Here is a 27747-nt window from a genome sequence, read left to right on the forward strand (position 1 = left end):
GGATAGTATAGTGCTTTAGTAGAAAATGATTTTGTGATCTCCCACTTTTTCTGTCGCTTCAATGAAGGCTTTGAACCAATTACAAATTGAGTCACCCTGTCACATTTTGAAACCATGTCTAATCTTTTTCTAAAAGTCGTATTCAAGGTCTTTCATCTGTTGATTTCTCCATTTCGAATGTATGACAGCTATATGATAGTATTGGCAATAACTGCACCTCAACAATTTTAATGTATACTTCAACATACTGTTCCCGGTTTACTCACTACACCATTGACTCCTTCAAAGAACTTTTGATTCTCGCTACCATGGCTTGCTTGTCCCTTTTAAGCCGGTCCATAATGGTACCCAAATGAGTTGTTTCTGTTTACATGGAAATGGTTTGTCACGTAACATCATCCTGTAGTTGCCTCGTGATTGCTGGTAAAACAGTAACCGTACTTTTTTCTGTAATTGAAGATCATGCCATTTTCTCAGGCAAACAAAGTACACACATCAAGCATCTTATGCATACCATGTTGTGTTGGCGATATTAAGGTCACGTCGTCAGTGTATGCTACACAACTAACATATTGTTCCCTATAGCTGCTCCGTATCCAGATTGCTCTAATGTCACAGGGCTCGAAAAATCGGTCCAACTAGTTGTTGTCATTTGACGAGTTTCCAAGAATTTTAGGTCGTCAAAAATTTTAGTTTAAGACATCATGTTGATATCAATCATCGTATTTAGTGGTATACCATCATTTTGTACGGCCTTCTAAAATTCAGTGTAGTGCAAGTGTACAGCGCAGTATTCTGTACTTCACAATGGCATGTAACCAAAAGTATTAAACACATTACCGCTGAGCCAATGGATACGACGAGAGCTACTAAGTAAGACATCTTCAGGGAAGACAATAGTGATAGCTAATTGAATTAGCATACAGTACCATAATACCACCTCTTTGTCAAAACAAGGCGAAGTTTCAACCAGACTTCCATATATCACATTGTGGAAGTTGTCTGTTTCGTGCTACTAAATCGTATTTACCTATTTTGACCTACAGGATATGCCATTGTCTCCACTTCCTCATGTGCTTCCTGGTCACAGCCTGCTTGCGTTTACTCTGTTGGAATCCTGAGATGGCTCTCGCACTCCCATTTTGTTAGTCGGGATATGAGCAGTTTGTCAATGTATGCTGCTTGTGTATAATTTTACTACGCGTACATGTTATTGTATGGCAAATGTCCCAATGCGAGCGTCAAAGCGGCACATGTTTTAGTACAGTACAGCTATCTGCATGCATACTGAGAAATCCATTACAAACTAGACTTGGTCCGCTAGAGTCGTCATTTGACGACCTAGACTACAATGCTAGTTGTCAGTTAGAATATGTAGCTCGTCAAAGGACGACTTGATGACCTATTTTTTAGCTCTATGTCACCAATAGATCATCAAGATATATTAAATAGACATGGTGGCATGACACTGCCTGTCTGACATCGTTAATCACCTCAAAGGCTTCAGACAATTGAGGATACCACTTCACCCACATGTATTGCAATGAGTACCGATTTACCTAAGTCATGGTTTACAGTTTCTTGAGGACATATGAACAGTCTGCACATCTTTGTCTCTGCGTAAAGCCAACTTGTTGTTTACCAGGTGCCCACACATCCTTCAACCATTCAAGTAGAAGTAATTCTAGAACCTTAGAAGTTGCTGAAGAGATAGCAATTGCACGATATATATCCTTGATCTGTTGTATCTTCACTTTATTTTTTAAAACTTGGTACGATGAATGATGATAAGAATTGATCAGGTACAAATGCATGTCTGAGAAAAAGAGTAATGGTTACGCTGAGGGAGAGTACTTTATAAAGTATAGCTTCCATATATCAGGTACTCTGATTGCCGTTTGTTACAACCAGGTGCTATATTTTGTTTCAGATTGGTTTATCACGTTTTCTACCTCCTTCGAATGAGTCTCAACAAAATATTAAAAGAGCATTCCAGAGATATGCGCTAGGCTACTGGCTCCATCTTTGCTCGCTAATGGGAAATCCATACTAACCAAGTTGGGTATCTGGCTGCTATCTCAGAGCAAACCTGATAGCTGTACGTTAAGAACATTTTAAAACTTAAAAATTGACGGGGGGCCATTTCAAGAATTTCGTCCGCCAAGTGAAGCATTTTTTGCATGCCATCGGGTCACGTGAGTGTCACTGCCGCAATCATGTTCCCAGAAATGGTCTCTGTTGTTTCCGTCGCTCCAAGAACGGTAGAAACCGTTGTACTACTTTCAGATTGTCTACAGACTGACCTTATTTTTGTGCGATTTATTTCCGTCAGGCAATTGGCAATTTGCGAGATTCTTTGGCATTAAAGGCAGTGGACACTCATCCCTATGCAGGAACACTTTTTGTGAACTTCCTCGATCAACGAACCTCACTATTTCAGCTGCACACTAAAGCTGCACAGTTCTCCAGAGTGTTCCTTTAAACTAAAGCCTTGGTGGTGTGACTGTCATTCTGTAATGTTATAGTTACAGGTGTACAAATGACTTCTAGTGATATTTGTAATGAAGCATCTACTAACCTGCTATACTTGCAGTCATAGCATTGCTTACATTTTAAGGTGAAATACTATATAAATAATCACACCAGTGAGCCTGAAGTGACACCAAATTTTGTGAAAACAATATTTCTTAGACTTCTTCAGTCTTGTTATTTCAAAAGGTAGGAAACTTGTCTTGGCTTGAATTCAGTGCATCATAGGATGGCACTTTTGATTCAACCTATCAGCTTTTGAATAATTGTGGTAGTTTGGTTTACTGTCTTGATGTTTGTAGACTTATGTGACAAGTGACGACAAGCAGTTTGTGGCAGCAACAATTCAGGCCATCGGCCGATGTGCATCTAACATTGATGAAGTGTCTGATGCTTGTTTGGCAGGATTAATGAGTCTTGTATCACATCGTGATGGTTAGCAGACTTGTTGAACCTCAGAATTTATTTCTTGATCTCTTTTGTACTTAGAGGTTATAGTGGCTGAAAGTGTTGTTGTTATTAAGACACTGCTTCAAATGAGGGTGAGTTGATTTAACAGAATAAGGTATACTACAAGGATGAAAATTGTTTACAAAATATTCTATTCTAAAGCAATATACTATATAGTGTGATCATGTATTAATATGTAAGCATGTAACACACACACACACACACACACACACACACACACACACACACACACACACACACACACACACACACACACACACACACACACACACACTTCACGCTGCGTTCATTCCAATGAGAAACGATGCAGGCCAAGGTCACCATAGGCTATATTGGAGGAGTGGATGTTCTCTGACAGCAGAAACGCTCGTGATTGTGGAGGCCTTGTTGGCGGAATGTTTAGTGACAGTACTGACATTGGCTAGTCATGGACTGACCATGTTGCTATCTCTGGTTGTTTACAAGGCCGGCATAATTTACAGCAGTAAATTCACAACCATCAGAGCTGCAGTGTAAAGCAAACTCTGATGTCATTTGCCTTGCTTCGCAGTGACGTTTCTGCTCATCCTTGCGGTATTTCTCTTGTTCTTCCTTCTAGAAATTTACTTCGTGTGTGGCAGCCCAGATCTGATTCCTCCACTCATTCCTATCTTCTGCTAGTATCCTCCAAACCCCATCAAGATTGCAATTCCTTAAATCCCTCAGTACTAAATCGTTCCATCTCATTCTCTGGCCTGCGTCTGAACGTCTACCTTGGGGTGATGCACACACCAAAAGCTTCCTTGGTAGACGACACTCATCCATGCGCAAGATGTGACCCAATAAGCCGAAGACGGCTCTGTGTCAGCATGGTGGAGATTCTTTGTAGGTGGGCTATCTTTCTGATGGAGGTGTCTCTCTTCCCGTCCCATAGGGACACTCCAAGGATGGAGCGGAGGCATCTCATCACAAAACTCTGTAAGCGGTGTATCTGCGACTCCAGAAGTACTGCTGTTTCCAGACGATATAAGAGGGTGGAAAAAACTACAGAGACAAAGATGTTCAGCTTGGTGGTAGACTTGATCTTCTTCTGGTGCCAAAGGATGCTGTTAAGTGACCCATATGACTGAGATGCTTTGGTGATCCGTGTTGATATCTCAACATCCAAGGTGCAATTGTTAGAAAGATAACTTCCAAGGTACTGAAAGGATGGTACCACCTCAATGGGATCACAATCAGGATGCAGAGAAATGGGAGATGGAGAATGAGCATCAGCTCCAGGTAGGACAGCTAGAAGATTGGTCTTCTTGTAGTTGATGGTAAGCCCCATGTGATGGCAAGATGAATCCAGAGATTTCAGCAAGGAGGATAGACTTTCATAAGAATCAGATATCACACACACACACACACACACACACACACACACACACACACACACACACACACACACACACACACACACACACACACACACACCACACACACACACACACACACACACACACCACACGCACTCATGCATGCATGCATGTATGATTTCTGGGTACGCAGAATGATTAGTCATTGATGTGTTTCTGTAATATCCTAGAATACACTTGATATTGGGTGTTGTGATAGTTTGTCTGTTCTGTAGCCTTCAGAACAAAAGGAATCAATTATTCAAATGGCAAAATTGGCTGACAGGGTGCAGGTAATTGTTGTGAATTTCTTGCTATAGGGCAACTTGGTATAGACTGCTATTGCTGTAGGTCCCAATGGCTAAAGCAAGTATTCTCTGGTTAATTGGAGAATATTCAGACAGAATGCCAAAGATTGCTCCAGATGTTCTAAGAAAGATTGCCAAGACATTTCCTAATGAGGTGAGCAAGATTGTTGTCATGCTCAGTAACTGATTTCAGTATTACGTATTTTTAGGAAGATATTGTGAAGCTGCAGGTTCTAAATCTGGCAGCAAAACTGAGTCTCAGTAACCCTAAACAAACAAAGCTCCTCTGTCAATATGTGTTGAATATGGCCAAGTATGACTTGAATTATGACATCCGTGATAAAGCAAGATTCCTTAGAACATTGCTTGTTCCATCAGAGAAGGTCAGTAGCACTCAGGTTGTTCCAATTTTTGATGTCTTTATCAATAACATATGTTGGTGTTATATATTAATTGTGTGCTTCCTCTTGGTGGGAAGAGAATCAATAGTGTCTGAACAGGAAACTGTGCAGTGCTTTGTCTCAAAATTTTGTGTTGTCTATTGCATGCCAATGATTTTGCAGCAAATGAACAACTAAGCCAATTATATAGTGCAATAAGTGAGAACAGACGGTGCATATCATCTAAGTTAACAACGTTTAACAGTTTTCTAACAGCCATAGTCATGTTTTCCAGTTGTTAGCTTAAGCTGTTATTCATTTACACAATTTACACAATGAAAATCGTTAACTCAAATTATGCAAAGCTTTTGAGGCAATATTGTGCCAAGTATAGATGAGCTAGAATGAAAGGATGTAAAATGAGCTAGGGTGAACAGATGTACCATACTCACTTGATTATTACCCCAGGGATTGAGTAAGCCCTCAGCCTCAACTTTGACCAAAGCTTTTAAGATTTTTACACCTCTTAGTCCTTTAATTAGTGCTAAACTGATGTTTTCCACAAATGACTGTCTGCTGGATTTGGGCTTGTAGAAATGTTTCAACTTGCACTTGCGTGTCGACCACTTGTAGGTTTTTCAATGTCTCAGATACTGCTATAGAAGATAAGGTTATTATGATTTACGCAGTGGCAGTTGTTTAAAGCTCCAGTTTAGTAGTTAGTGTTGCAGCATGCTGTTTAAGTTAATTCCTCAAGCTCTCTCCGTCAATTAACACCTTTAGGTGTCAGTTTTCTAGAATGGCTTCATTCCACACTACACCTTTGATGCTGGCCAACTCTGTTGGTGGGTAATAATAGAAACAGTATGGTAGTTTACTCTGTCTGATACTCTAGTAGAAAGTAATGTAGTTGTGTGTTTTGGTAGACACCTCTCAGCAAATATAGCAAGAAGATGTTTCTAGTAACGAAACCTGCTCCAATTCTTCAGTCAGCTTTCAAAGGTTCACTGCTCATTTTGTGCATATGGTTTGGTCATGTGATTGTGTTTCTAGACCGTGAACAGTGGCAAATGGGTTCTCTCTCCCATATGCTAAATAGTCAAGCTAATGGCTACAAACCTTTGCCTAATTTTCCTGAAGAACCACCGGACCCTTCTGTGCGAAATGTTGAGGTTTGTAGCTCTTTTGCAATAACGCATTGCAAATTTTATGTTTATTTTACTGATAGGTCGAAATGCCATGGCAATCTTCTGAGAAAATAAGATTGAAGAAGAAGAAGCGTGCTAAGACTGGTTTAGATGCTTTTTATGACTCAGAGTCATCAGGTAGTTGCTACTGATTTGGCTAGATTCACGTGTTTATATATGATTTACGTATTGTTATGAATACTAGAAGTCTCAGAGAGTGAGTCAGATGAATCAGAATCTGGATCAGGTAAGAGAGAGAGAAAGAGAGAGAGAGAGAGAGAGAGAGGGGGGGGGGCATTTTGTTGTGTTTTTGTCTCTTTTTTTTCTGTTGAGATATGTTTTTTGGTTGTCTGTCTGTTTATTTGCACTGGCCTATTTGCTTACGAGTTCAGATCTGCCTTGTGTCCTTTCTTTGTTTGCAGCGTATACTTGCTTGTCTGTTTGTTTGCAGTGTATACTTGTCTGGCCATGTTGTTACTATCATTGTTAGGATCTGGCTCTGAAGAAAGCAGTGGAGATGAGACAGACAGTGAAGCTACTTCTAGACAAGAGTCAGAAGATTCGGAAGAGATTAGTGACAGTGATGAAGAGACAGAGTCATCAGAAGAAAGCAGTGAGAATGGTGAAGAGTCAGTGACAAGTGAAGATGACAAAGCAAAAAAGAAAGCAAAACCAAGCAAGCCACTCCCAACTAAAGATTCTAAGGTTAGAATTCTAGGATGAAAGTGTTAATGACATCCTCAGAAATTTTCACTTAGAGAAGTAGAGAAGAAAAGTCAACCTCAAAAGGAAACCCAGAGAAAGAATTACAGCTACTTGATTTAGATGACTGTCAGTTTGTGCAGCAATTATGAAGTGGCTCTCTGTATTTTATTACAGTTTGTTTAATAGTTATGGGAGGCAGCTCAGCAGCAGCAGCAGCAGCAACAACATCTGCTGTTTCTGGGTCTATGTTACAACCCACACTATCATCAGAACTAAACTCACTGTCTCTTACAGAATCACAGACTGTGAAGGTACCTCTCTTGTGACCAACATTTATATTGCTACCATTGTTGTTGTATGCATGCTAATTTTAGCTTGTGACATCAAGCTACTCTCCTCAACTTTCAATTGAGCTGCTGCATCGAATTGCAGGCAAAGGGCTGTCGGCAACGTATCGATTCACAAGGAAGGGACATCTCTTCTCAGAAACAATGGTAGATTTAGAAGTAACATTTACAAACAAGGGTATTAATGACATTGAAGATATCACTATTGGTGAGAAGGTAATTGGAATTTAGTTTTGTATTTTTAGTCTGTTGATGCCAGATGCAGGGCTGCCACTCGTTTGTGGAAAAATAAGTAGGTTGGCAATATTACAGAGACGCTTATTATAATAACCACGTCTGTCTTCTGTGGACCACGTGCGGAATCCACAGGACTGCAATTGACAAAATGAATACTACATGTTGATGGTGCTATAACATCATATCTAAATACAAATGTCTTTGTTACATCAAGGTTTGGCCAATCACAATAACGCGTGCAACTTTGTTACTAAATTACAAAAGTACTAACGCCGATTTACTAATGATTTCACACTTGATACTGTATACCACACACAAGATGCTATAATATTATGAGCATCCACCTATAAATCAACACAGCAGAATTTCTGAGTCACAGAGTCTAGTAGACTTGTTATATCTGGCTTCATAAGAATTTCTACCAGCGAATTTACGTAGGATCATCTTAGAGATTTTGTATGGGTATGGGTTGAGGAGTGCCATTTTTACGTAAACAATATGTAGGAGTGGCAGCCCCGCAGATGTTGTTTTCTTGAATTTTTGAATGGAAGAGATATGCCATTCAACAAGAGTTTTTAGCTTTTTTCTTTTGTTGTAATTTCTCTTGTTGTTTGTAGAGACTGAGTACAAAAATGGAAATTCATGAATTTCCTTCTATTGGTAAGGGTGTGTTGAGTACAGTGTGGTACTGTATGTCTGTAACTACAGCATGTATGTATGTATGGATGTATATACATGGCTCGGACTGCAACAATCGACCATGGGCAAACCAGGTAAAGTTGTTACATGAGCAAAGGCAATTGCAGTTGGGGACACCATAATATGTAGAAGACTATATGGACACTGAACGTTGGAGAACAACTACAGAAGGACAATAAACATGACAACCTTGCTGTGTTTGTGTGAAAGGGGGATTGGAGCTTGTGACACTGGTTGGACATGTACATGATGCGCAATGCATCGGGTGTAGTCACGTTTTGGTGCTGTGGTACTTACTACTGTACTGTATAACTATGCTGAAGTTGGCATGCACAGTGACACAGTATTTCTTTTCATGTCTCTTTGTCTTCTTGTGTAGCATTACTTGCTGTTGGTGAATCTGTGTCAGTCAGTTTGGGAGTGAATTTCAATGATACAACTAACCCTGCAAAATTTGACATTTGGTTAGACAAAGAGATGCATTATGAGATGCAAAATGATTGTGTTTGTGTAAATGTATATTCATAGCACGAAGACAAGCAAGGTTTCAGTGCAGATTGACTCTCGTGTTGGTGAGCAGGTTCGAGGCATTGTTTTGGCTCAGTCATCATTTCTTTCTATGCAAGGTATGTATGCTGGACATATGCTCTGGTCTTATGTGTATATGGTAGTATTGTAATACACTGTACTCCTTGGGCTCGTTTGATTTGCAGTTCCATTTAGTTCTGAAACTGTTCGAACTGATTTTGACAGGTCCGTCCAAGGAGCTGGAACTGCTAGACCTGAATGGAACTGACCTGCCTATTTTCTGCAATAGTAGGAAGAGTGATGGCGAACTATGTGTGGGCAGCAATACTGCTAGTTTTGTGCGCTCTATTGCTCCGTTTGAGGCAGATTGGCGTCCATCACAAGGTCAAAAAGAGGCGCTGCGCTGTTAGCTGAAGTTGTTCTGGTAGTGGATGGATCGGTCCCCAATGAAGCCGTAGTAGGCATTGACATTGTTTTGGTCAGCAGCTCCCATTCACAAAGCAGATTTTTGTTTGATTTAGTTCTGGTTCTGTTTCTGTCAGTTCTAACCGTTGCCACACACCGTCAGTTTCAGTTCTAGAACTGCAAATCGAACACGCCTCTTAATTATCTTGTGCTCTTTCTCCAGGCAAATTAACTGGAATGAATGAAAGTGTTGTCAAGGTGACATTTCCAGAAACTGTGCTTGATCCTGCCGTTCTTTCATCTCGTGTGATTGAAGCTGCTGATGTGGCACCTGTTCAGTATCCATCTGTCTCTGAAGGGCAAACTGTCTTTAGATTTGCTGGTCAGACGTACTCTGACCAAGTGGCGGTTTTGGTGACCGTGGAAGTGACAAATGAGGCCCACACGGGTCGAATTGTTGTCAACTGCGAGAAGATGGTTATCGGGTCAATGCTAGCAAAAGAAATCAAGACTGTTCTAATGAAACCGTAGCGTAGCGCACTAGTTCTTTAGATACTGGGGCACGTTTTCCATGTTCTACAGTAAATGTCCACTAATAGACTATTCTTGAACTCTTGAGCTCATGTCACAAGATTTTTTGAAAGTGCAAGAACTAAAAGGCTACTTGTGATTTTGATATCTAACTTCTAGTTTTTTGTTCACTAGAACTGGATTATGCATGGCTGCCTAAGCTTGACACGAAGAAGCTTTAATAGCTTTAGTCGACTCAGACCATACATGCATGCAGGTCTCCATTCGTAAAATCAGGATTTGCCTCTATTCCTGTCATAGGTTAAAAAATTGAAGAGGGCGATATCTATATAGCTTTGATCTCATGTAGCTAGAATCACATGTGCACGCACATGTACACACACACACACACACACACACACACACACACACACACACACACACACACACACACACACACACACACACACACACATAATGGCAAACAGATAAGGAGCTGCCGTTTGTTATGGTTATGCCCCCAGCCAGATGGCTGGGTCCTGTGCACTACGCAAGAGCTATGGGCCATGCTAAGCAATCTCCTGGAGCCTGGCCAGGTACTCGCAGGAGCACCGACTGCAATGCCAACTGTGGTGTGGGCACCCGAAGTCTCACCAGGACCCCAGTGGCTGATCAACTTTGTCGCAGTCGGGGCCTATGCCACCCCAGTCAATGACCAGGTACTCATTTATGCTCCTGAGGCGAGAGAGGCAATTGTGTATGAGTTTGTTGCCCAAGGAAATTATGCCATACCTCGCCATCACTGTGACTTGAACCTGCAACCCTGCAAGTTCCCGGATGTACACACTCCGTAGAAGACTCTCTAACCAACTGAGCTATCGCAGCACACATGCGCGTGCACACGCGCACACACACACACACACACACACACACACACACACACACACACACACACACACACACGAGACACACAAGAGAGACACAGACACAGATTTTTAGGTGTGAACACCTCCTAGACACAAAGCTTTATGCGAAAGCATTATACACAATGCATTAGTTTTGTCTCATTATTTTTTCGTGCTGAGTATTAGTGCTGCAGTAATTAATAGTTTTGGCACTGATAGCACGCCATAGAAATCCTGGTTATACTGCAGCTTTTACAGATATTGCATTACCACAACACTCACTACATCTATGGTCCTTCCTAGCCTAAGAACCCACAGCAGCATACATCCAGCAGATCAATATTGACAGTCTGATTAGCTGTAAATTCCCAGTATCATATTTCATCATCACTTATAGCCCATATCTGCAAAAAAATTACAATCAGATCAAACTGCCATTTTGCAAGCACAAGGTGACTCACTTCATCCTCAACAGCTTCAGCATGTAGTTGACTGAGACCAGTAACTTCTTCCAAAAATGTTGGTGAATTGAAGACTTGCAAAAGGAAGTGGAAACCCTCTGTGAGATACCTTGATACAACCTGGAAAAATTGCACTCACGTTACTGTGCTACAACTCAACTATCAGCAAAGTTTAAATAGGACGACACAAAAGGCAACTTGAAATTAGAGCTGATATTTGCAAGGCTGGTGTTATAACAGTTAAAAGACGATTAATAACAAATACAACATAGCACAGCAGAACATTCTGGCATTCATTCAGCTTAATCAAACAACAAAAACCAGTAAATTTCATGATTACTAGCAATGCATCCATTGTTCTACCGAAGATAATGGAGTCAACCCAAAGAAATCCCATCAACAGAAACAAGTTATCTCCATAATAACCAAAAGTAGTGACAAAAGAGAAGCTTCTGTCACTATCCAAAAATTGACACAACACTGCCATTCACAAAACCCAGAACTTGTCCACTGAACTGTAGTATCTATGCATACTGAATAGTATAAAAAGCTAACCACATCTGAGCAAGCTGCACACTTGTCAAATGCCAAGCTGGCAGGCATCACAGAGTAGAATCGAGACAAAAAGCCGCGAATCTAAACAAAATGGTGTATTAGCAAGTTCTTATTACAGTCACTACAACACATATGCACGAGTCATTCATGAAACGATAAAATAGAAATTGATGAGAACGATGAAGGAAATGTGGCCTGAGTAGAGCCTCTAACATTAATGTGCAGTACTAATTATGTATATTAAAATCATTAAAATGCAAGTAGACTGTATCAAGCAGGTCATTTTAATTAACAATTCACAACATTCTTTGCTATCAATACGGTATGGTCTTCCACAAACAGTGAGCACACCATTTTGTCACTTAACCGTTGTAATTGTACAGCATGGCTAGTTAAAATAACATGTCGGTTCAAATCTCTTCTTCAGTGATCAGCAAGTTGACCAAATAACTTATTTGACAATTATTTGATTATTTTCAATAGCAAGTAAAGCAACAACGTGCCACACTACATTTTTAATGGACATATAGTAAGTCAGTTTGCTTCCATAGCAGTAATTACAAAGTACTATCACACAATGTAACAAGTAAACTATCTAAAACCATCATGCAAGAAAAGGAAAGAATATTCACATACATCTATTCCTGACAGCTTTGCCTGGATATGGGAAGGTTAAGCCACAAGTGAGCATGCATGGTTGGCAGATAATGACATCACATGACATAAATGCTTGTTTAACCTTTTTGAAAACAGTGAAAAGCGTTCACATTTATCAATTTCTAAAATCTTTTCCAGAGAAAAGAAAATGAATAACACACCCAAATGCCCTAGTAACCAACAGGGGAACTCACCACTCACCCATTAACTTAACCAAGATTATATAAACTGCACCAGACTGCATACCAGAACACCTGCCAACCAAAACGTACACAATGCTTTTCTTCACTCTTACCACTGCAATTAAAATGTGACATTTCTACACCACCTTTGCTACACACACTGAATTCAAATATAATCTGATATGGTGTCAAATGCTAGCTGTGACTACACAAAAAGAAACCAGAAACTCCACATGCTGACCATGTAAACACATCACTTCACAAAATAGGCATTTTATTAGAAACCAATTCACTAGTACTATCCACATCTATAGAAGAAATAAAGTACACACGAGCACACAACAAGAACGGTTAATCAGAATTCGAGATAGGCTTATATTGTGTCACTATATCAGTACAGAAATGGCATGCACCTGCTTAGCTTTGAAAGTAGTGTGAGAAAAATGTTTACCCAGTGTAAGCACATTTGTATGAGGGTGATTGCAAGAGTTCTCATGTTGTGTATTGTGTTGTAAAACGGCGATTAGTCAAAACTTTAAGTGTGTCTAAACATGAATGCTACACATATCCCTACTAATAAGCTAAATTATGCGGGATTCTGTTCTGCTAATAGTTTGCAAATCACTTTTGAAACTAGACACTGGATGCTGTGGCCACGAGAAGCTCATTCACGCATGGGAAATCCAATCCATGATCAAGTTTATCATCTCAATAAGTCACCATCAGAAATCAACCAAATTATGACTGAAGCCTTACAATATGTTCCATCTTATGAGACAGTTAGGACCTAGGTAATAGCATTTAATGAGGGCCACACAGATGTCACTGACTCCACAAGAACAGAACACCCCATCAGTGTGACTGATGAAGAAACACTGTTGCATGTAAGAGACCTGATAAACAAAGATCGTCATCTCACTTGCAAACAGATAGGACACAATGCTCGACATCTCTCACACCACTGCATACCGCAGTCTTAAAGACTATCTCAAAAAGAGGAAGATTGCAGCAAAGTGGGTCCCGCATATCCTGACTGAAGACAAGAGCTAGATGGCGGTGGAACATCTGCATCTGATCAATACAGAAGGCAAAGCGTTTCTACGTAAAATAGTTGCAGGTGATGAGACAAGGGTTCTCTTTTCAACCAGAACTAGAACGACACAGTGAAGAGTGACACAGCATTGGTTCGCCTCCCTCCTCCTCCCTCCTCCCAATTCGTACTCACCCAACACTATTGCAAGCAACACTTCAACAGAAAGTCATTATAATCATCGTGTAAGAAATTTTTTACTTGAGCCTAAATACTACCATACCAACTGATCAGCCCCTAACAGCATCCTTGTTGAGCATACAGTTTTCACGTCATACAAAGCTACAAGTCATTAACTGATCTACACTTCAATAATTATATTTCATCAATGAAAAAATGATTAATTTCTCACTTGATGTGGCACTAGACCAAGTGTTGACTCGAAGTCTGCCTCCAAGTGTGAATCTTTTGATGTTGTATCAGCTGAAGCAAGTCCCTTGGATGGATGCTGTAGCAGAGATACCAGCAGCTCAACTGCCAGTGCACTAGCTAACATGGACATGCCAGGTCGAGAAACAGTGCACTGTTGATCCAAAGTTCGATCTTTGGTTGACTAAACAGGGAAGAAAACATGAGATACTATATGACTGGTTATTTCTGCAGTCTTAATTACTCCAATTTGAGAATTTTGACCAAAGTTTTAATTACTATATATTAAATTTCTGCATTCCAATCAGGAGGACAGGTACTGGTACACACTTTATTAATTGGGGCCACAGCAAAGCGTCCATCCACTAGGTACATAATCACACGGAATAAAGCACGGTTTGCATCCCTGGTGGCTTCATCTCTGATGCCAGTCTCTGCAGGTGTAAGAAGGGTTCTGAAATGGGAACCGATGCTCATACCAAAGCAACCCTTACACACAGCAGTACACGTGCCATGTCCCTATAAATACCGTGCATGTGTCAACGTTGTGGCACAGAGACTGCCTGGGACTCCAACAATATTCCTAAATATCCACAATTCTATTTGTCCACTCCTTGATTTCTTCGCAGCAATCATAGAGATACCATAATCACAGAATACAGTAGAGCATTGCAATAAAGGTACAACATACTACAGTACTTACATCACCAGGAGCTACAACATCATTGCAGAAATAGCATCCAAGGCCACTCCCAGGAACTTTTCTTCCTGCTTTTAACGTCTCAACATCTACGTGTGGAGGGTGGGCTTCGGTCCCTTGTTTCACTCCATGACGCATTATCAAATAGGTGTCAAACCCAAGAGCACAGTTGATAACCATCTACAAACTCAGTTACTCAACAAAACACCAATAAAAATTGACAGCTGACCACCTTTCCTTTAGCAGCTGCCATTACAGTTGGAAGCCATCGTGCTTCTCGAGTATCCATTAACAGGAAAATCACATCATTATCATCAAATAGTTGTTCCAACTTTTCAACATCACTTCGCACCTTGTCTACTTCACCACCTGCCACACAAACACCAACTCAAACTCTATACCACCAACGTGGACACATGCTCTACATAACGATTTTCAGACCAAAAGCAATGAGACCCTCCAAGACTAAAAATGAGTCGGTAGAATACATTCATATTCAATAGCAACTGAGCTCCGAAAGATCCACAACCAGTTACGTAGTAGAATATGTGTACTTTGTCTTTTCAGAAGTTACAAGACAGGGTTCTCACATCAGCTAAAACCACTGTACTAAAATGTTCATGATAACTATCTATATACAATGCAAGAACGACTTCTGCCGGCAGGGTCCATTACCCCTCGGTAGTGGAAACGCTTGGACTTTGGTCGCCAGATAGTTTAGACACATTGAAATTCTAAAGTATGTGCTGTGCTAGCTGTTCCTTTCTGGAAGACTTTCAAGAACTTGTTGCAACGGCTATCTATAAAATTATGGCTTTATAACACTAGATTGATTTCTAGTCGCATGCTTGCAGAAATATATATATATATATATATATATATATATATATATATATATATATATATATATATATATACATCTCTGGAAAAAATTATAAGACCACCCTTCAAATTTTGGGTTTAGGGTTACAAATGTACCACATTTTGTTGATACCAGGGCTATCACTGTCATTTATAACAGTTTGGTTCATATACTAAGATGCTGTAAGACATGCCTGTTTATATGCTTATATTAATCTGAAAATGTATCAACCAAAAATCTACCAAATTACATGACAATTTGTTAGAAGAAGATTTACTAAATAAATAAACATACAATAAGCAGTAAATAACAATAACCAACATTAACAGCAATATGCAACTACAAAAGTACGAAAAACACTCAATATTTTGTGGCAAAGCCCCTGTTTTTAATCACAGCCCGAATTCGACTTGGGATGCTTTCCACCAGCCTCTCACATTCATCTTGAGTGATCGTTTCCCACTCCAGGCGTAGAAAATCAAACAACTCTGCTTTGTTTGAAGGTTTGTGATTCTCCATTTTGCGTTTCATGGTATTCCACAGGTTTTCTATTGGGTTAATATCTGGAGATTGAGCTGGCCAAGTCAGGATCCTGATGTTCTTTTCTTCCATCCATGACTTTACAGACTTTGCTGTGTGGCATGGCGCATTGTCTTGTTGAAATATCCAGTCATCAGAGTTGGGGTATAACATCTGAGCTGATGGAAGTAGGTCTTCTTCGAGAACAACCCTGTACTTGGCTTGGTTCATGCGTCCTTCGCAGAGTCGGACTTTGCCAGTTCCTGACTTACTAAAACAACCCCATATCATCACCGATCCTCCGCCGTGTTTCACAGTTGGGGCAAGGCATTCTGGTCTATACGCTTCTCCTGACCTTCTACGAACCATCAAACGCCCTGGAGTGGGACAAAGCTGGAAATTGGATTCGTCAGAAAAGATTACTTTGCTCCAGTCATCAACAGTCCAATCCTTGTGGTCTTTTGCAAACTTGAGTCTTTGCTTTCTTTGTCTTTCATTAATGAACGGCTTCTTTCTTGCTCTGTGGGACTTCAGTCCTACTTGAAGGAGTCTGTTGCGAACAGTTCTGGCTGAACAGTTGACATTGCACCCAGATTTCCACTCTTTTTGGAGGTCACTTGAAGTCAGTCGTCTATTAGAGAGAGACTTTCGGATGAGGTAGCGGTCTTCCCTGGCACTAGAGAGACGTTTTCTGCCACGGCCTGGTTGCACTTCAGTTGCTCCAGTTGTTTTCTTTTTCTCCTTTGTCTGGTGAACAGCAGTTTTGGAAATCTTGAGTCTGGAAGCAACTTGTCGCTCGCTGTAGCCTTCCTTCAGCAGTACCAGGATAGCTGTCTTCGTTTTACAACTCAATTGCTTCTTCTTCGGCATGGTAGTATTAGTTAAAAATAGCATTTAACGTTACTCCATATATAGTACAGAAATGAAACTTAAATTGTGGGTTTTGCATAGCATGTAGTTATACTTAGTAAAACAATTTCAGACCAGGTAATGTCTCTGTAACTTCTTTTGCTAAAACGCTATTTTTATTGTTTTGTCTGCATTTCATTATCAAAAATGTAATGGTTAAATATTATAGATAATCATTATTGCTCAATCTGATTTGTCAAACCACTTACGTAGTCAAAATGCATCTGGTCTTATAATTTTTTCCAGAGATGTATATATATATTACACTCAAAACTATTTACTCACATACAGGAAAGTTCCAACTCAAAACATCTTCCATTTCTATGTGTTGGTTTGTGAGAGATGTTTACGGTAAACATCTCTTGCCGTACAACGCCGTATCACATCATATATATATTCAAATTTTTTTCAAATTTTTAAATTCAATATTTATTCTTTTAAAGCTCGTCCTTACAGGACAACACCAGTCTCTCTAGAATCAGTCTAGAATTAAACAACCACAAAGCTACTGAAAGTTTTTCACGTAAACTAGTAATTGTTCGACTAAAAGTTTGCCCTTTTTGAAATGATGCCTTGCATGCTATACTTCTCAATGTCCGTAAACTGTTGACGTCCATATCCCGGCTGTATGATGGCAACTGCAGCGGGCTGACGTAGGTTCATCACTTTTGCTGTGTTATTTGTATTAGTACTCTATTTGCTTCCTGTGCCTCTAGTCCTTTCCTCTAACACTCTCCTTCACAGTTTGAAGCAGTTCTAGACGTTTTGCAGGAATAGTATTTTTGTATCTCTATGACCATGAAGCATATGGTGTAAAGTAGATAGATGATAAATGCCATGCGTGTGACAGTTGTTATGATACACAAACGTATTAAGAAGTTGAAGGTATATCAGCGTCTCGTGTCTCACGCATCAGCCACTAGGTATGCTATCCACTACACCATGGAACACACCGTGAGTCTCATCTGATTCGGAGAGCTGCTCATGACAATTACCATCTATCTACTTTACACCATACACTTCATGAGTACCATCTACAGTACATCACACATATTAGTAGCGAGGCTAATGCTACTCTCTCTCTCTGTAACTCTGTTGCACACATTAGTCCACCTGTCTTTTCTGATAACTATACGCGTTATAGTTCAGCCGATAAACCACCAACCTATTTACATTGTTATATCTTACATATTATATTTAACAATACCCTAATACCCCAACATCCCTCCCAACATCCCTCCCAACTTATGTAGGCAAATCCCAACTATGTGTGTGTGTGTATATATATATATATATATATATATATATATATATATATATATATAGGCCCAAACTTGGCAACACCCTTTGAGTTTACACTCTATAGCAGCAAACTACCATACTTTGTTTTATCACTGGGCCTCCAGACTTGCTCAATGAACGACCAAGTGTTTAATAGACGTAGCAATATTAGACATTTGCCTCACACCAGTGCTACAACAATTCCAATTGTTCTAAAGTTCGGATGTAGAGTAACAAATACATAAATTTACAGTACAGTAAAACCTCGCTAATCTGTACAGCCCCATGCCACGCCCCATTCAAATTAGTGAATTGTTCGGATTATCAAAAATGCCAAAACGCATAGCCTTGGAGGTCCAGGCTTTGCCTTGGACACCCAGACCACTAGCGTATTTACGTATCTCTACACATATGTCATGTTTGTGGTATAGGACACTGCTGCAACGACTATATGTACTTCTAAATAATGTGACAGTCAGGATTTAAAATAGTTAGATACATGCATTTGCTGAAAACTAGATAACCGTAACCCAGATCAAGCTGCCCAATAAGATTTGGGTATGCAAGGCAGGGCGCCAAAGGTAATTCAGATTAGCAACGATTCAGATTAGCAACGATTCAAATTAGTAAGGTCAGGATTACCGAGGTTCTACTGTACTATCTTTATTTTGTTTTCTCATCAGAAACATATGGGAATCTCAGAAAATGTAATACACCCTTGCCTCCCTTAATTAAAGGCGGAAACGTGTCCTCAAATGACAAAGGTCTATAAGTCAGAAACATGACACTTTAGCCATAATTACATGTACATATGCACATATATACACGCAAATATAATCAATATTCTCACACTGCACCTGCATTAAGGATCTCAAGACTTCAGATACCAGAGATAAGAGGGTACTTAGACTATCTGAGCAGATTGTATCAGATGTACAGTTAATGAAGCAGAACTAAAAGCATTCGAATGTGTGATAAAATTTGTCATTACTTTAAATTAAGTTAGACATGCTTGTGCTTCTAGTTTGTTGTCTGAACTACTAATTGTCATTAACATTTCTAATACTTTGTTTGTTGATGGAAGTATACTTTAATTCATGCAGATGGCAATAATGTACACTATTTGCATATCGGATTTTTTAGTACTACACAACACTAATAGATTACATTATTCACATAGCAACAGCAATATACCATCTTCATACATCTCTAGCAATTTAACTAAACGTAAAGTTGGCATTCAGTATTAACTCTTGAAACATGACATTACTACATATGCCTTCAGAGCACACATACTGGAAAGCAGATTAACGGTCCAATGATATTAATACATAAGTTAATTTCTTGCAGCAATTTAGAAGGTTTGTATCATGCATACACTCACCAGCAGAATTCACAATATGTCCTGGCATTGGAACGGACAGTATATAACCATTTGCATTCTATAACAATGCATTAACATTAAACCAATAAAATGTTTACTTAAATTGATTTAACTTACTACTTCTGGAAAGATTTTCTTCAATCCATCAGCAGCCGCAAGTGCTTTTGGTTTTCCTCCATTGAGACAGTCATCGAACTGAAATAGACTTTGACGAACTGGATTTGAGTATGAAACTTGACCATTATCCACAAACGAGATATTACGAACTCCCCAACTCTATAATACAAACTGCAAACATGACAACAAATGATACAACAAATCTCACTTACCAGCAAACATCTTGCTACATTGCAGCCTAGTGTCCCAGCACCTAAGAGAAGACATCGTGTCTTGGCAACAATTTCCAGATCAAGACCTGGAATCAATCTCCAGCGCATCAGTTTCAAGTTCAAGTCAACAGCTGACTCTGCAAGACTAATAGAAGATTAAATGTACAATCCCCAAAATGTAAGACTTGCTATATTAGTGTGCAATAAACCAAAATGTATATGATCTTTGACCAAACGCGATTACAGTAGTATGTTTTTTGAATTTGTCAGGCTAAACACTACATCATCATCATCATCATCATCATCACCATCACCATCACCATCACCATTACCATCACCGCCATCATCATCATCATCAATCATCAACTTTCATACACAGGCAACATACTATACCAGCAGGTCAATGAAACCAATTGGGTTCAAAAAATATAACCTACTAGATGGTCATGCCCGACGCAAAGTGCATGCCATGGTACCGGCTGGTAATTCCAAGTGAATTACGTTGTGAAAACACAGGTGATTTCAACCGGTGTTTCAGCGAATACTGTCAGATTCCTGCTGTGAAACCAGCTGAAACTACTCCTAATTACATTGGTACTGGTCCAAGACTCATACAGTATACAGCGGAATAATGAGCAAATCCCTCTGGTATTCACCCAGAATTTTAATGGATAAAGACAGGGACACACGAGCAATTGTATTGCAGTTTTATACATATATTAATTATTCTTATAATGCGGTCCAATGCAAAGAAAGCTAAATACAACACAGAATAACTACCGTCCACTGCTCGTTCAAAGCTTAAAAACCAATACACATGGTGATCCTCCAGAACACTGTTTGCTGCTGATTTTCTTCTTCTAGTCCCAATTCTCTTAGCTGCGTATGTCTGTAGTCCGTCAAATTTCTCAAAAGTTTTACGAAATCTTTTAGTCATTGAAGAGAAGTTAGACAAAGTTTCGATGCAGACAGCTTGGGCAAGAACTTAAGACCGCCGCGCAGTTGAACATGCACAACAATATTATTACTGCTGTTTGGTTGGTCTAGAGGCAAGCAGTGGAATGGAAGCGTCAATTATTCCTAGCAACTGCCCTGGGCAGCTAAGAAACTTAATAATTGAATAAGCATTCCTGAACTTAGTTGTCTTAGCAACAAACGATATGCTTTCTGTAAAGAAATGACTAAAAACATAAGCAACTATGTTATAAGCTTCTGGTACAGGTACACTAGTGCACATTCTGTATGAATTTTAAAATTCATCCTTAGAGCGATGCATATGCAAGCATATAGACGTGGTAGATCTCTAACACTATGGAAACAATGTTAATGTCATTCAATCGTTCAAAAATGGTCCCACAGTTTTTTCACAAATAATTGTGTTTCTTTTACATGTGATCAAAGGAAGCGCATTGTCTGTACCACGATGTGATCCAACCGTGCAGGATAACACATAACACGCCATGAAAGGTCTGAGGTGCACAGTGACACGCCGTGACTGAGCTGAGGTGCATGGGTCCGTAATTATAAGTACCGGACATGGCAACGTAATACCGCCGAAATCTGCTTGGATTTCGCTATCCTGTCGAGATCACGTTGGGACAGCGACGGTATCCTTCTGTTCACTTCGCATTGGGTGCATCTTAGATGGCACACCTATGCAAAATGTACGCTGTACTTAAAGTAGCAGCAGTTCTTATCAAATGTCTTTCAATCTAGACATGCGTTCATAGCAACGTAGAAAATCTTTTGTCACTATGCCCGTTTTTCCGATGACAATTAGTACAATCTGGACCACAGTAGATAGATCATCTAGTCCTGTACTTCCATACAAGGTCCTGGTATTTGGTCAATTTCTCCTTCTCCTTTGTTTGAAAATTTGAGTCATGAGGGGCAGATACCTCAGTTAACCATGGTCTTTTGTCTAGTTTGCTTAATGCAACGATATCTGGTTGGTGAAATTGTACTTTTCATTCTGTTTGTATTGGGACCATTTTGTTGTTGTCTTGGACTCTCTCTGTGCAAACTCATACCATGGAGCTATCACAGTCCACGTAATTCAAGTATATTTGATTTTTTGCATAGAGCGGTTTAATGACAAGGCAATTAAATTCGTTGTGAAAAATGTTCTCTCAAGATTTTTCATTCCATCTTCTTCATAGACAATAATCGTCTGATCTGTCAAGAAAAGCTCACTTGTGAACTTTTGACACAGCCAAACCATTGACTTGGACGGACATCATTTAGACCCTTGTTCTATAATAGATTTGACAACCATATCACTCGAATTACAGAGATAATACCATAAACGGATCAAACAACAATGATACTGATGTTCAATGTTGATTAGCCCTCTCGATTCCACCAGACTGCCTTGTAAATTAACTTTGCATGGTACTCCCAAAGTTTAACCGATAATTGTTCAGAAAGATTTCAGAGAGCTTGATTCAAATTAGTCCCAGTGAACGCAGTTGTTTTCAAAGCTATAGTTTCAGAGTCTTAAGACTGGCCGGAGTCCAATATCCTAAATTTTCTACACAGATAGCAAAGAAATCTGCTCCACATTGAGTCACATTAAAGAGGAACTCGCACGCAAAAACTTGTTCTTGAAACATAGCCTTGCTTTCAAGAAGTTCAACGGTACCCTAGTTGCTAGCTAGCCAAAGCAACTTCGTAAAGAAGAAATCGCATTTCAAATACTCCCAGATGAAGAAGGTACGAGAGGCATGACGTCACTGGAGGTCGAACTAGATCATTTTGCATTGAAAAAATCTCGATTAGCGCAATGCAACTATCTACATCAAATTGCTTGATTGGAGACAACACTTGAACATTCACCTTCACTGTAAAGTAGGTGTAGCTTCGTAGCGATGAGAGAAAAACGCTGGAGGCATTCATCATGACTTCTCTTGCACGTAAGTCTGGAACCTCGAGGATACTGCATCAACTTCCACTTTGACATTTAGCGCTAAAAAGACTGGAACAGGTAGGAAACTTCGCAGTAGGTTCATTGCTACACTACGTGCGTTAGCTGTCACATGTGCATAGGATCATGTCGTTTCACAGATGTTGTTGGCCTAAGCATAGACCCTAGACTGAAAGTAATTCAAGTGTTATATTTTGAGTATATAACTCACTAAGTCATGTGACTTTTGCAAAGTTCCGTTTCCTGTGACTCATAGCTGAAATCACTCTATCTGTGGTAGTTGTTTTTTGCAAATGCATTGTCTTACATCAAAATGCCTTATAAGGCTTCAAAACTTCACAAAATCAATTTCAAAGCAAAGTCTGTCTAGGAATTTCAAAAGTACACTGCAGCACATGTTATTAAAATAGGCAATATGAATAAAGTATACGCACAACTTACAAAAACTGATAAGTTCATTAAAAATCATGACATAAGATATGTAGTAATTAGTCTGCAAACCTGCTTGGATCCATAGATGAGCTCATATTAACCATTTGAGGTCCCAACTTCTGCTTACTGTTTCTCTCCCAACCAACAACCTTTGGAAATGCTACAAACATTAATTAAAGGTGTTTCTAAGCAGTTCTATTATCCATAAAAATGCCAGTTCTTACTTTCAGGTTTGGTTGGAAGTTTCACTTTAATAATAATACTGTGTGAGCAGTTATGAATACCTTGAAACACTCGATTGCGATAACAAAGAACATTGACAGTCTCATATTTACCACACCTATGAACAATCCAGAAACTCCAATTTCACAAACATTTAATAATAATAAAATATTAGAAAAATACATTTCAAATGGATACTGTCGAGCAAGTGGACAAATGTTTAAGCTCTTAATTCTAACTAATTCAAAGATAGATCCTTTATCTAATGCCACATGGAGCCATGTGCACTACATAGAGTAACTGGGCTGGTGGTGACTAACCACATAAAGTTTGGCTGAAAGCATCCAAGGGCACTGACTATGGCACAGCTCTGCAATTGGACACTAAGACCTAAAACTACCCGTCTGCTGCAAGGAAGTTATGTCACCAATCCAGTGGTCTTGTCCATCCCCAATTAGTCATTTATACTCCTATGCTAAGACAGGCACTTGTGAATCAAGACAACTTAGACTTGTAACTCAGAGGTCTTCTACTCTCAAATGAGCTATGGATATCACACATACCATCTACTAGACAACCTATAAGTATAGTACCAGCTACTGTATTTCCACAAATAGTGCCCCATGCTCAAGTAATGCCCCATGGTGACCCTATAATGAAATAATAATGCCCCATTCTCAATTAGTGCCCCACTGGGATAGTATTCAAACCCAGTTATAAGCATGCACGTCTATCAATGTGTATGTTTGAGATGAAATGAACACCCAACTAAAATCACTAACTGACGATGAAGATTCAACCTATGTAACAGACCAGGACTACGACTCAAGTGAAGCAAAAGTATCCAGGATACATACCAATTAGGCAAACTAACCAATCTTTGATTAGAGATTCGCACAACGTGTAAAACACACTTTTTAGCGAGAATGTGTTAATCTTTTACATACCTGTGTATAGATTCGCCTGGTTGTCTGCTTCTCGAAAAGAATTGTGATGCTCATAAGCAATGTTTACCTTTGGTATATAATAAGATGTAGCTTTAGCAAAATGGAACTGTACCGGTATGCTTTTTCCTCAGTAAATGTAAAGGTGTTCTATAGTTCCAAACCTTCCGATCCTATTAAGCGCAAAAGTAGCGAAATTTTGATATCATCATCTGCCTCAACCTGCCTAGATGCCATCAGGTAGATTTCAAACTTTTGGTGCCAACATTTCCAGTCGGTGACCAAGTTTACTTCTTGAGTCATTGGTACAGGTGGTAACGAGTCATTGGTACAGGTGGTAACAAGGCCATCAATGCTAACCCCACTCCTGTCACCATGTCATGATCTACTATGTTCTCTAACGATCAACCTGTACTCTATCTACCGTGGACATCTAATCCTAGTTATGAGTATATCCATTCAACCCCAAGAAACCCGTATATTACACAATGAGTGGACGACAACACAGAAAGCATAGTGCGTGCTGCCAGGAAAAATACAGCTTCCTTTCTGTGACAGATAAGCCCTAATTTGCACGAGTTGCACTAAACCAGAAACAAATTGTATAAACTTGATGCCCAGACAACTGTGTGACAGAGGTCTTGAAGGTCGTGTCTTGACCCCTGATCCATCTAGCGATATCACAAATTTCACGAAGTCACAGAATGGCAAATTTACACGCCTAGAAAGGTCAGTCAGAAACGCTTGTACCTGAAAAGGGCTCTTCGCAAATCTGACGCCAAAGTTATAGCTTGTGTGTTTGAAGTTGCGCAAACATCGTCAATGCTTTGAAATGGCCATCTCCCTCTGTCTCGCATCTCATTGTCCATTCACTTACGGGAATGCCAAAGACATCGTGATGTAGAGGTAATGACGTTCTTTCATGTGCCCCGGTTGTGATTATTGCAGAATTATCAATTTAAATTATTTTGAATTGTTTAGATTATGCACAAACTGTAACCACTAGTGTATCCATAGCAACCTAACACCCTGCCTACTCTGCTGGTCACATGAACCAATCAGCAATGAGAATGTACCGTATTACCCCGCATTTTGCTGCATGTCGGTTTATGCCGTGGTTTACCAGGGTGCCGGTATACCCCGGGGTTTAACGACATGCAGCAAAATGCGAGGTAAAATGTGCAACCCAGAATGCATTCATGATACGCAAGAGCTGCTAGAGAAACACTATCTAGTATGCAACTGCTGCCACTATCATTGTGCTAAGTTGAAGTAGAACTACCAGTACCATTATATACCATAACATAAAGCAACTCTAACAACACAGCAAAAGTAGAGCAATAAATGTCAGTCATCTTCAACGTCCTCTTCTCCTTCTTCCTCAATTTCTAGTTCATCCTCGGTGCCAGTAAGACCACTATGCTCTTGCAGTAGTAGCGAAAGCACCATGCAGTTCCGCCATGATGAACTGAAGAGTGGGTATGCGCTATCAACATCTACTGCCTCGCTTACCCCGAGACTCCCCCGGTCAACACCGGCATGCCGGTTTAGTTACCAGACTGAGTCAGAGTACTTTTTGGTAAAACTCGCTTTTACCGGCATGCAGCCAAATGCGAGGTAATACAGTAATAAGACAGATTCCCTTCTTGGTCTGTTTTGAAGACTCCTCGGCATTACCATTGTAACGTTTCCCTTTGAGCTAACAATGCACCATCTGACAAAACGGTGTAGATTTCATCGCTTCCATAAACGGGCCTCTGGGCTCTGCCTTATAGATTTAGCAGTTCAGAAATGTCTGCAGAAGGAGCGGGAAGGACCAACTCGCACTGAAGGTTGGAAAGAACACCAAAGCTTCGTCGTTCGCTCTTGTTGAAGTGTTTCAACCGGTGAGAACAAGTGCAAAATAAATGCATAATCTAATCTCGTCATTTCCCAGATAATGTCTCTTCTTACAGGTTGCAGAGTTGATGTACACACTGCTGACCGGTTCTACTCCTCAGCAACAGAATTCAAAGGAATATACAGCACAACACACAAAATCGGGTTTCGCAACTGCCACAATGACGTCAGAGAGAGCATACCCAAAAACAAACCCAGTTACTGTAGCTTAGATACTGTCTTAGAGAGCATAAAAAAAGAAACAGTTACTGTAGCTCTAGAGACTGTTCTCGACTGCCACAAGTTGTGTACACAAGATACTTCTTTGCCAAGTTTCCATGGTTGCAGCAAGACGCCTTCATGTTCGATCTAAAACTCTTTGATCTCTAGTCTTACAAAGCCCAAATCTTGTCTGGTAGTTGCACAAACCAAACTGAAGAACTGGACACAAGCTTCTTTTTGTCTTTTTGTCCGAGGTCAACATCACTATTCAGTAATGCTTCTTTTGGCTAATGTGGTCGGAAATGGTGTTGGGGAGGGGGATGAAATCGAAACAAGCATGTGTCCAGCTTACTAATTTGTTTTCATTTGCATTCAAACAAAGTTTCAAGTTGCTAGACGTCCTCGTTATCTAGTTATATTTTCAAACGAGGGTAATTTATATGCTGCTATAGCGGCCGTGGTGGTTGGCAGACTGCAAAGGTGTGGAATTGCGGAAGTCCAACCGTAGTCCCACTGAGTCAGTGTAACTGCAGCTGTTGACAGCTACCTCTAGCAGAGTAAGATAATCTACAATATTCTCAATCAGGAAAGACGAAACCCCATCAAGACTACCTTTATAAAATATTTAAATTTCTGCTCTACTAAGACATTTGTTGGTAGGCCTACCATGTTCATTCCCAATCAGTAATAATGGCTGCTTTTCATGTCTCCACTAGCTGTCTCACTAACCCAACTGGCAAAATGCCTGTACGGTCGGTACTGGCGAGAATACTGAAGCAGAACAACTCTATACAATAAAGGCTTTATAAAATAACCAAGGCAATATACCAAACTTTTGCATTTTATACGAAAACATGCTCAATGGTAAAAATAGATTTAACAACATCATAACTAGTTACAATACTCAGCTAACCATCTCCTTGACAACAGCATGATAAGGTTCCTCAGAGGCCATCCTGGATGTTTTTCCAATGTACATGGATCAGCAAAGGCAACAAAAAACTAAAACAAGCAAAAACATCATGTCAATTACAAAAGTTGTCCACAGAAAATGCAATCTTACAACTCAGTATCTATCTATCTAACGCATACTAGAAATTTTGATATACAATAAATCTATGCATGATAATCTTTTTATTGCCATACATGAAAAAGCTACAGAAGAATAGCAATCCTATTATAACAGGTACTGTCACAACAAGATTCAAATCTCTTGGCACACTAACAGTCCAGTAAAGGAC

The 27747-nt window shown here is 39.8% G+C and overlaps 2 protein-coding genes across 2 annotated transcripts; one reads left to right on the forward strand and one right to left on the reverse strand.

Moving 5' to 3' along the window:
* The first annotated feature begins 2228 nt into the window (after positions 1 to 2228).
* LOC134191792 (AP-3 complex subunit beta-2-like) lies at positions 2229 to 9931 on the forward strand. Its single transcript, XM_062660415.1, has 20 exons — positions 2229 to 2261; positions 2333 to 2470; positions 2526 to 2531; positions 2832 to 2964; positions 3019 to 3071; positions 4613 to 4669; positions 4728 to 4838; positions 4894 to 5067; positions 5991 to 6066; positions 6118 to 6236; positions 6293 to 6389; positions 6457 to 6498; positions 6742 to 6956; positions 7010 to 7082; positions 7143 to 7267; positions 7331 to 7519; positions 8158 to 8200; positions 8619 to 8703; positions 8768 to 8865; positions 9396 to 9931. The coding sequence occupies exons 1-20, from the start codon at positions 2229 to 2231 to the stop codon at positions 9701 to 9703; spliced, it is 2175 nt and encodes a 724-aa protein (XP_062516399.1). The 3' UTR covers positions 9704 to 9931.
* A 744-nt stretch (positions 9932 to 10675) lies between these two features.
* LOC134191870 (ubiquitin-like modifier-activating enzyme ATG7) lies at positions 10676 to 27546 on the reverse strand. The gene is made up of 12 exons (XM_062660501.1): positions 27420 to 27546; positions 23465 to 23580; positions 23310 to 23400; positions 19886 to 20030; positions 19674 to 19832; positions 19557 to 19614; positions 14834 to 14970; positions 14605 to 14781; positions 13885 to 14085; positions 11604 to 11684; positions 11049 to 11168; positions 10676 to 10991 (listed from the first exon to the last, which is right to left on the reverse strand). The coding sequence occupies exons 1-12, from the start codon at positions 27437 to 27439 to the stop codon at positions 10962 to 10964; spliced, it is 1335 nt and encodes a 444-aa protein (XP_062516485.1). The 5' UTR covers positions 27440 to 27546; the 3' UTR covers positions 10676 to 10961.
* Positions 27547 to 27747: the final 201 nt, after the last annotated feature.

Source organism: Corticium candelabrum, chromosome 16 (genome assembly GCF_963422355.1).
Source record: "Corticium candelabrum chromosome 16, ooCorCand1.1, whole genome shotgun sequence".
Classification (NCBI taxonomy): domain Eukaryota; kingdom Metazoa; phylum Porifera; class Homoscleromorpha; order Homosclerophorida; family Plakinidae; genus Corticium; species Corticium candelabrum.